General features: G+C 34.8%; 1 protein-coding gene across 6 annotated transcripts; it reads right to left on the reverse strand.

Annotated features, from left to right (window-relative positions):
- Positions 1 to 1,358: 1,358 nt before the first annotated feature.
- LOC120088177 (nudix hydrolase 9) lies at positions 1,359 to 10,000 on the reverse strand. Of its 6 annotated transcripts, XR_005484848.1 has the most exons (10): positions 9,677 to 9,999; positions 9,490 to 9,564; positions 9,052 to 9,108; positions 8,609 to 8,694; positions 7,657 to 7,715; positions 5,623 to 5,771; positions 5,190 to 5,333; positions 4,626 to 4,784; positions 1,899 to 2,137; positions 1,359 to 1,561 (listed from the first exon to the last, which is right to left on the reverse strand). XR_005484848.1 is itself a non-coding variant. In XM_039045288.1 (9 exons), exons 1-9 carry the CDS (start codon positions 9,752 to 9,754, stop codon positions 2,027 to 2,029), a joined length of 918 nt encoding a protein of 305 aa, XP_038901216.1. In that variant the 5' UTR covers positions 9,755 to 9,999; the 3' UTR covers positions 1,671 to 2,026. The 6 variants fall into 6 exon arrangements, 5 of the variants coding, with proteins under 5 accessions (XP_038901216.1, XP_038901217.1, XP_038901218.1 ...); XM_039045288.1 differs by lacking the exon at positions 1,359 to 1,561 and having other exon boundaries at positions 1,671 to 2,137; XM_039045290.1 differs by lacking the exons at positions 1,359 to 1,561; positions 1,899 to 2,137 and adding an exon at positions 3,531 to 4,027 and having other exon boundaries at positions 9,677 to 10,000.
- Positions 10,001 to 10,233: the final 233 nt, after the last annotated feature.

The raw sequence follows: 10,233 nt of genomic DNA on the forward strand, positions 1-10,233 counted from the left end.
GTTCGGGATTTAAATTGATATAATTATAAGTTTTGGGTTTAAATTGATACAAATTTCAACGTTTAGGGTTTAAATTGATACAAGTCCTAAAATTTAAGATTTAAATTGTTATAATTCTTAATTTATGGTTTAAATTGATAAATTGATATTTATAAAAAAAAAAAAAAAAAAAAAAAAAAAAAACAAACAAACAAACTAAGTTATGAACTTTTTTTAATTAGTTCACACACAAGTTGTATTCTATTAAAAGGAACAAAAATAAAAACAAATGGGATGCTCAATTAGTGCGTTACACGCGTAATGTGGAAGGAATCTTTTAAAGGCAACGAACCGCACGTGTGGCAAGCACGGTTGTTCTTCGTATTTGGCCCAATTTACTTCATATGGAAAATGAAGTGCCTTCCCGATGTGGGCCCCCCCTGCTCATTAGCATTATCTTAATTTTGAGATAAAATAAAAAGGGATGAAAGAAAAGTCCACGTGTTAAATTTATTGTAATGGGTTGTTGACTCTAGACTTGGCCAATAAAAGTTGCTTTATTTTACATCTAGTTTGTGTAAGCTCAGTGTGAGCAACCAGAAAAATTTGTCACTTCCCGTACTTGAGGCCGTTCAATTTTTCAGTGGGAGATTGCTTGATCAATCATTTTTAATGATGCACAAAAGTAAACAACTGCTGCTGATATCTCTTCTTTCCCTCTCTAAGAGTCAAATACCTTTGGATTTTGATCAATAACCTTTCCCTCTCTAAGAGTCAAATGACTCATTTACCAAGGGTTGGGATGAAATTATTGTCTTTGAGCTCTAGAAAAATAGTGAGAAATTTGTACGGATGACTCAAAAATTGTATCATAAATGTCAAATGATCCGGTTTTTGAAAAAAAAAATGTCGAATGACCTTTTGCTAACGTCAAATTCGGATAAAATTACCAACATATACTCACACGCACGCAGAAAAGCATCTCCCTCTTAATAACTCTCAATCTTACTCTCGCTCTCCCTGTTGCTGACATTTGTGAACATCCATGAAACAATGGGTCGTATTCTTCCCCCTCTCGCCCATCTCACTTACGCTAGTCTCGCTCTCACCCATTTCGCTCTTTCTTCTTTCACTTACAAAATCATTCTTCTCTCGCTCTCACTCTTGTTTACCAAAGTTGGTCGCATCGGAGCTGCTCATGTAAACTCGTCGTGCCGGAGAAGAAGAAGATGCGCAAAGGAAAAGAAATCAGAGAAGAAGAGGACGTAGCAAAAGAATAAAAGAGGGTGAGAACGGAAGAGGAAAAAAAAACTCAACATTGTGAAGAAAGTTAAAAGAAGAGAAATTAAGAAAACAAGGACAATATTGTAATTTCACGTGATCATAACATCAACAAAGGATCGTTTGACATTTCTTCCAATGTATAAATGACATGGCAGCAAAAGAAAGATTCTTAGTGATATTCAACCCATTTTTTAAGAAAAAATCAAGGCGTAACAAATAATCTAGCAGTTAATACCAGGAAAGACATTTGAGATGCTAGGCATACCTTCGTGTGCTTGGATTAATCTTTGTTGCTTTACTGCAAGCATTAAAACGAGATAATATAAAGGTTTATTAGTGATATCAAACCCTGCAGCACAGCATCATTTATACTTTCCTCTAAATAAAGAAATCAAATGAAAAGTAACTAGAGTAATTTGAAAGTCATCTCCCTATCATCGCTATTGGGATAAAACCCAACGTTAGGGCATAATTTAATATGTTTTTATTAAAACAAATACATTTATCATAAAGCATTAGCTGGTAATACTATTTTTGGAAAGGTAATTTTATTTTGGAGATACATATCCACTCAGACGAGATGGAGTCGCATCTTTTCAAGTCTATATCATGTCATAGTAAGTTTGCATAATTACTTCTTGTTGAATCTTCTGTTTTAAGATTCCTGGTAGCCCAAAAACTTGCCTTCAACTGCTTTCCAACATGTTCACGGAGTTTAATCATATGGATAATGCACATGACATATGGGGAAGGCTGAGAATTTCTAATCACCAATTATATTATTATCATTGGCAGCTTGTAGCATCAGCTTGTAGAGATAAAATCCGCCATGATGGCATCCTGGCATTTTCGACGTCACGTTCTCTATATCAATCTGAAACAGGTGAACTCATAAATCTGGAATTCTAAAAAATAAATTAGTAAAAAAAAAGGTTTAATTGTGCTGATAATTATAGCGCCATTCATTTCTAATCCTAGCCAAAAGTTGATGGATCAAGTAAAATTCAGCATCAATAATGTGGGAGATTTGATGAGGTGACTGTCTTGATTGAACCATCTTCATGGTTGCATCATTAATGCTACCCATGGAAATTGTTAGCTTCCAGTGCTTTCGTAGGATTTAGATCTTCCCCATTAGTTCAATGGTATCGTATTTTCTTGGTTTATACCAGGATCGAAGAAGGTGGATATTTGTATAAAATCAGTGGAATCTCTGTTGAGAATGATGATGGGGTATTAAAGATTCAGCTTTGGAAAGGAGCATTGCAGTGCTTTGAAGGTGTGATACAATTATAGAAGAATCAAGAGAAATCAGAATGTAGTGTAACTGATGGTTCGAACTAAGGGGGAAAGGCAAACAACTCACTCAACCAGCGACGGTTGGAGACATTGGGAAGTTGAGCCGTGCAATTAAGCACGTAGCAAAAGGAGAGATCAATACAAGAAAGTTGTATTATTTAGTCAACGGAACAGATCTTGATGGTTGGATCTTCCAGGAAGGGACTAGACAGAAAAGAAGTAATTAATATTTCAAAGTAGCTCTCATGTGTCCACCAAAGATTCTCTGTTTGGGTTGGGTTATCAACTCATTTGGGTTAGATTGAATTCAAATAAATGAAAATTTTATGGATTGGGTTAGTTTATGGGTTCACCTAATATAACCTAAACTAACCCGAACCAACTTGAATTTATTATTAACTTTAAATATAATTTTTTATTACTTATAACACAATTATTTATAAGTATATTGATTTTAATTTTATTGAATTTCAATATTTTTCTAATAATTTATTCTTCAACAACTCTTAAAAGTAGTTTATTTGCATTTTAGAAAGAAAATTTTCACTATATAAATTGAAATTGAGTTGTTAATCTTAATTCAATATATGAAAATAATTAAATTAGATTTTTACATATTTACGCTCTGCTTCTTTTTAGAACAAAATTTTAAATAAATGACCCGATTAATCCAAACCAATTCAACCCAAATATTACAGGGTTGGGTTGGATTGGGTTCATTTTTTAATAAAGGTTATTTAGGTCGAAGAAATTTACAACCTGAACAATTGGGTTGGATCTAAAAAGTAACTCAACCCATGAATACCTCTAGTCAGTTATCTTCACTTATGTTCCCTCCATTGATCAATACTTTCTTTCAGAAAAAAAGAAAAAAGAAGGGACCATCAAATGAAAACCAAACTTTCATTCAGAAAATGAAAGGATATAACAGGGACATACAAAAAAAAAAAAAAAAAAACAAAAACAACTCACAAGACAATAGCCCCAATGTATAAAAAAGGCTTCCAGTCCAAAAGATAACACCTAACTGATGGTTACAAAAGCCTCATAGGCCCACCCATAAGGAAGAACTAAACCTTATATTATCCCAAAGAATATCCTGTGAAGCCATTTTGAATGGTCTTTGAGTACAATTAACTTGAGCTCAACAACTAATGAAAGCTTCAATAGGCAAACATCAAAGGGACATGGATTTTTAGCTAAGGTGGCTGCCATTTCTTTAAACTATAACCATAAAATTATCGACATAAGAGTGTATCATCAGCTAGGTGATCAGCAAGGCAGGCACCAAAAGATATTGTGGTCCTTTTCTAGTTTTGGAAACGGTCGGAAAGGTAGCCTTCAAACTTGACTAGCCTACAACAGCAGGGAACCACTCCGCCTTCCATGTTCAACAGCTATAACTCACCAAGGGCACCAACTTGAACCCAACACTCTTACCCCTCCGCTTGATTCAAATTTTGAGCTTCAAGAATAACCAAAAAATGTTGGAAGTTTGTCCATTAATAAATTATAAAGGGATTCTGAGTCCATTAATAAATTATAAAGGGGTTCTGAATGTTTTGGTCAGTGGGAAGAAATATAATGAGAAGAAACTATTTGTAAAGAATTCAAGTGGGCGTCCAAGCTGTTAACAAACTTCCACCTTGAAAACAGTGTGAAACTCAGGGTGGCCCCTATTGAAAGAAACAGTAAGTCTCTAATGCATTAAACTCAAGCTCAAAGAATGCTACTTGGGTCATCCATACAGGTAATAATAAAAGCGTTGGAAGGACACGGGAGTCTTTTCCTTGTGAAAACTGTGTCGGTCATAAAAAATGAAGAGATAGGGACACACGAAGGGGAAATAGAAGTATGAAGAGAGTAAGTGGAGATGGGTCGACGGTATTAGGATCTCTAGCTTCATTTTGGAAAGCAAAAGTCCTGTCCGGTAATTTCGTAATTATTCCTTGTGAATTCAATATTATTAAATTCACTTTCCTAGCAGTATCATCATAATTCATATGCTTTTTGGTTTCAGACATGGATACACTGAAAAAAATATATATATTTGTGATACTAACCATTGGAACTGTATAAAGTTGAGTGGACTCGTAGCCATCTTGTGCACTGGTATAGAATTTCTGAATTTCGACAGAATCCAGACTACAATTTATAAAGAAAAAAGCAGCTGGTCTGACATTTAATTCTCTGCGGGATATACCAATAAAAACTGGGTCGCTCTGCATTAGTTAAAGAAGAGCATATGACCATAAATATATTTGGATAACAATTAATCAGAACAGGTAGCTCCCACTTTAGTTCTACAAAAACAATTTTAAAAAAAAACTTAGGATCCTCCCAAACAAAATACATCATCTAAGCTTGAAATTGAACCGGTAACACAAGTTGAGAAAGAGACTAAAATTTGGAACAATGCTAATGAAAACTATAGAAAATTGACGGGGCTTGTAACTATGTTATTACCATTCCAAAGTTAAATTAATCCAATGGCCTATTATCAGATTTTCTTATAAAAATAGATAATTTTATCAAAATATAAAATCGAAAGAAGGTACATGGATAGCATAGTTGATAAAAGCCACCAAACACCCCACTCACCACCAGAGAGACAGTGACTAACATACAAGGGATTCTGGCGGTACTCCAATTTCTTCTACAACTTCACGGATAATGCTGTCAAACATCTCCTGCGAAAGCTTTCTGTTGATGGTGTTGGAATCTGCAAAACCTTTCACATCGCCATGGGATTCAATTCCAAGCTCTTGCGGCTGCAGATATTAGACATTTTTTCTTATGGAAAGCAGATAGGCCGGCAATGCAAAGACTTTCAAGGCAATAATCTAGATATATACTGCTTTGACTAATTGGATATTTTGTGTTGTGTAAACCAAAAAGTGGACAAGATAATGAAGCCCAGTGATAGGATTGCCCGAGGATAATGCGCAAATTCGTACGTCAGGAGTCGGGACTATAAACAAGCCAAAAGATTGCCCTCTAAAAAATTGAAACTACAGAAATGATAATGGAACACAAACACTGAAATTACATAGGGCATACCTCTGGATGACCTCCTGGAAATACAAAGTGACCTGGAAACTCACTGACATTATTACTCCTCTGCAACAAAACTATTTTCCCATCTGAAGTCTCCACAATAGCACCATTACCCAGAGGACTTGAGGAGTGTTGACAAGAGATTGAGTCATCTGCAGGAAAGCAATTTGGAACGCAAAATAGTTGCAAATAATCCATACAATTTCAATGGGTTTGCGAATTAACTTCCAGAGGATATGCATTCTCTTTTTCTAGCATTAAGTGTTCCAATTAGTGAACAGGGTTATAAGTTATGCTAATTTACGTAGAAGCATATTGCATAAATAGTATGGAAGAACTTATGGAAGCAACGGAGGTGGCTAATCTTCTTTCTTTACTCGAGGGTCACGCTTCTAGGCGTGGGAGAAGAGATGTGAGGATACAGAATACTGATCCTTTAGAGGAGTTCTCATGCAAGTCTTTCGAAATTTGATTGATCCTTCCCCCTTGGGGACGTTAGTTTTTTCTACGCTTTGGAGGATTAAGATTCCTAGGAAAGTGAGGTTCTTTATTTAGTAAGTTCTACGCAGCCCCATGCTAAATTTGATTCTAGTGATTCTAGTGATTTCGATGATGTTTCTAAGACAGTCTGGGACGGAATAAGAAGGCAACAATATCAAAAAAGGGAATTAGACTTGAATATTGCCTAATTACCCAATTAACCCCTATTCTTCTTACATCATTAAAAGGAATCACGATTGAAAATTTTCAAATAGAAAATTGTGAAGATAAATTCAAGAAAATTCTTGTTGAGACCTATGTAGTTGACGGAGGTGATTGGGGCAAAAATCACATGAACGAAGTTGAAGATAAAAAGGAAGAATTTGAGAGTGTTGATTCAGAAGTAGTCTCGAGAGAAGAAGAAAAATCCAACAAAGAAGATGGAAAAGAGGTATCGAACATAGAAACTTTAAATATTGAGGCGGAAATCAAAAAAATCGACCGAGAACGACATATCGATTGCATTTAAAATCCTTTATCACAACGTCAAAGAACTTGACGTAAAAGATGAAGAAAATGTGATTTTTGAAGGGTTCTCTTCAAAAGCTAATTCTTTTGTGAATGGTCCTAGGATTACAGTTTTGAATGAGCTTGATGGAAATTTCTTTTTTTTGGATTTATGGCTGATGGAGAAGTTCATTTTTTGGTGGCAATATTGGATTTTTTGTCTCAGATTTACTTCTTCAATCAGAATAATTTTGTTCAAAAGGTAGGAAGTTGATTTGGCCATATGCCATTGAACGAGTTTATTTTATTTCTTGATTGTTTCATTTTTTCTTTTTAAAACTCAAGGTCGAGTTTTCTTTTTGGAGGGGTAGAATGATGTAAGAAGGATAGGGGTTAATTGGGTAATTAGGCAATATTATAGGTTAATTCCCTTTTTACCCCCCTTGTAATAAAACTCTACAAATAGAAACATTCCCCTCTTGTATGAAACACATTATCATTCTAATAAAAGATTCGCAATCTTGATTTTTGGAGGATTACTCCTTAAGGCTACTTAGGCTACATCAACTCTGTTTGGGATTCTTTTTCTGACAATTGGCATCATTGTTGCTTAGCACAAAGACATTGGTACGAAAATTGAGGAGCCCCTTCTCAACCCACCCCGTGAGCAGAAGAGTCACTTTCTTTGGCTTGCAGGAGTCTGTGCTATTTTGTGGGTTCTGTAGGGTGAGCGGAATAGTAGGGTTTTTAGCGGTGTGAAGAGGATTCCTAGTGAGATCTGGTTTCTTATTTGTTATCATGTTTCTTTGTGGGCTTTGATTTTGAAGGCTTTTTGTTACTACTCTATATGTGTTATTTCACGTAGTTGGATCCCCTTTTTATAGAGGCAACTCCTTCCTTTTGTGGGCTGGTTTTTTTTATATGTCCTTGTATTCTTTCATTTTCTTATCAATGAAAGTGGTTTTTCTCATAAAAGAAAAAGGTAAGGAAGAACTTAGCAATGTTCAACCATTGGATCCTGCATCCAATTCTAAAATCATGGAGAATTACCTTCTGATGGAACAAGGAACCTTTCCCACAGAGGACTTAAGTTTGTTCCCACAAAAGTCCTAATAAAAGGAATATGAGAGAAGATCATCAGTGCACAAAATGGCTAGAATAATCAAAATGTTCTAACTATTGTTGTGCCATTTTCTACAGGCCACCAATAGAAATAAATTTGAAAATTTTCTTGATTGATATAATTTGAAAATAAATTCACCAGTAATGAAATTGGAATTTTAATTATTGAAACTAACACAATCCTCAAACACTCAAGGAACTAAACTACTTCAGAAGCTACTGTGGTATCTGTAAGAAAATTATATTCTAGAATGTGGAAATAAAATTTACGTTCTCAAAGAAAGAAAGAAATAAGTATTCTTTTTCTAGAGAAAAGCATGTCATGAGTTCAACAACCAATACACTAACAATGGGAAATTTTCCAATGGGACATTACTATGATACTTCCTAACAAGAATCAAAATCTGAAATATATTGAAACTTAAAGAAGAAACTACAAGATATCCCAAGTATAAGGTACTTGGAACTCTCTCTTGAGTGCTCTCACCCAAGCCTTAAATCACTCCCCAAAATAGTCTCCCCTAACTCACTCACCCTCCCTCTATTTATAACAATATTCAGTAACTGACTATAGTAACTAACTCTATATCTAATTACCCTTATACCCCTAATCTCATACTAATTATCTAGTACCTAACAGACATCAGTCATCACACCCTTCCTTCCAGTATATTAACTTCAAGGATACCTATCTAAGAAACACATGGATATAAATCCTAGGACATCAAAACTCGTGAAGAACATCACACATCAAAATGAAAGATAATGGTAAAGAATGAAATGCTAGAAGTCCAAACAAATTTCAATTTTCAAAATGCTAATATTCATCAAGTCCTACAAAATTTTTGAATATATAAACATAACAGGGATGGAGAAAGACCTATAATCTGTCAAACCTAAGTGGAGACGTACATGAGAATCTTCATTCATACTACCTCCTTCACTAAGGAATGTAAATCCTCCATACTGAAAATCATTGAGAAAGAATATATAAGTTGATACTCTATAACGAAAAAACAAAACAAAATAAAATAAAGTCTAATATACCTGAACAGAGGAGATAAAATGTTGAAGAAAGAATAAAATAATGATAAACTTCAGATGCAAACTACTATCAAACACGATTGAGACAAGTTTTTACTCGGTCTTTCGATTCTGTTTCCAAATAACTATTAAAAATTTGATTCTGTGTTCACAACTTCCAAAGCAAAGATATTACATGAATTATGTAATCTATCTACTTTTCAGAAACAAATCAAACAAGATGGTTAGAGCACAAACGAAATAATGCAGATAAGCTTAAATCAAAATAAACAAGCATACTCTGAACTTCTTTCCATTGAATAAAAATGAGTTCGTCTGAAGCCGTTGATTCCAAATCTATGAGCAAAAAGATTTAAACAAAATTAGGGATCAAAACCATATCTACGTCGTAGTTCTGCAGAACAAGAGATTTCCAAAGATTTGAGCAAATATAGACTTTGTTTTGAGCCTTAAACAGGAAATATAAACCAGGATTTCGGAAAGAACCGAATTCACTTGCCTACGAGACTAACAACTTCTAATCAACATGACGAATGTGGCGTTCCAGAATATGTGAAGGACTCGTACAGACAACATAAATGCTACCAAAATCAAGATTGATTGGATTTAACCATTTCAGCAACCTTGTAAATAAGTCCACTCCCCAGCATTGGACAAAAACGAAGTTTCTAAAGCTACAGCACAAAAACATTTAAATTCTACGTCTCACAGTCTCACCTCGGAAATAGAATCCTCCAAGCTTGAATCGGGATGCGGAATTCTATCGTAACTCTCGCTGAAAGCTATAGAAACCTATCGATCGAAAATTTGCAGATATGAATCAGATATTCGATTAGGAATATGCACATGAATCAGAAACAGGCAATGCGTAGATTCGGATAAAAGAGAGCGGAAAATAGAGGACCTGTGATGGAGGAAGACCAGAAGGACATGCGATCAGGATCTTGAACGGGGAGCGTGGTACATCCACTGCCTTCTCCATCTGGGAGGCGCACTGCAAATCACCTGCTCGATGATTTTCTTCAATAGAAGAGAAGCAAGCAACGATGTTCTTCTTGCTCGCAGGGACAGGCCCGCGGGAATCAGGCCGGAGAGAATCTCCGTTAAAGCGCAGAATGGGAGAGGGAATCTCCCTTAGCTAGACGGGGACCGTCGCCGTTCCGCCCTGATTCCTTTCTTTTTTCTTCATTGTTTTTTTTTTTTTCCCCCGATTCCTTTTGAACATTTGGGCAAGAAGTTGGTTATTTAGTCCTACTTAATTATGGTTGAATTATAATAATTTATATTTAGAAGGGTATATTATTTTAGTTTGAATTATAATTATATGTATTTAAAGTGTAAACTATTTTAATTTGAGAAGTTAATAGTAAACATTGTAACAAAAAATTAAAAAATGATGAATGTAAAATAGTAAATAGTAAATACTATAGCAAATAAAAATTTTGAAATAGTGTTAACTAT

This window comes from Benincasa hispida, chromosome 10, assembly GCF_009727055.1.
Source record: "Benincasa hispida cultivar B227 chromosome 10, ASM972705v1, whole genome shotgun sequence".
In the NCBI taxonomy this organism is placed as follows: Eukaryota; Viridiplantae; Streptophyta; class Magnoliopsida; order Cucurbitales; family Cucurbitaceae; genus Benincasa; species Benincasa hispida.

Bases quoted from the DNA above. Each gene is read 5' to 3' on its own strand.
- LOC120088177 (XM_039045288.1), bottom strand. From the start codon at position 9,754: ATGGAGAAGGCAGTGGATGTACCACGCTCCCCGTTCAAGATCCTGATC. The intron at 8,695-9,051 runs GTATGCTTGTTT...AATGATTTTCAG, and splicing joins TCAATGGAAAGAAGTTCAGA to TATGGAGGATTTACATTCCT. The intron at 4,785-5,189 runs GTATGTTAGTCA...TAACTAATGCAG, and splicing joins GAGTACCGCCAGAATCCCTT to AGCGACCCAGTTTTTATTGG.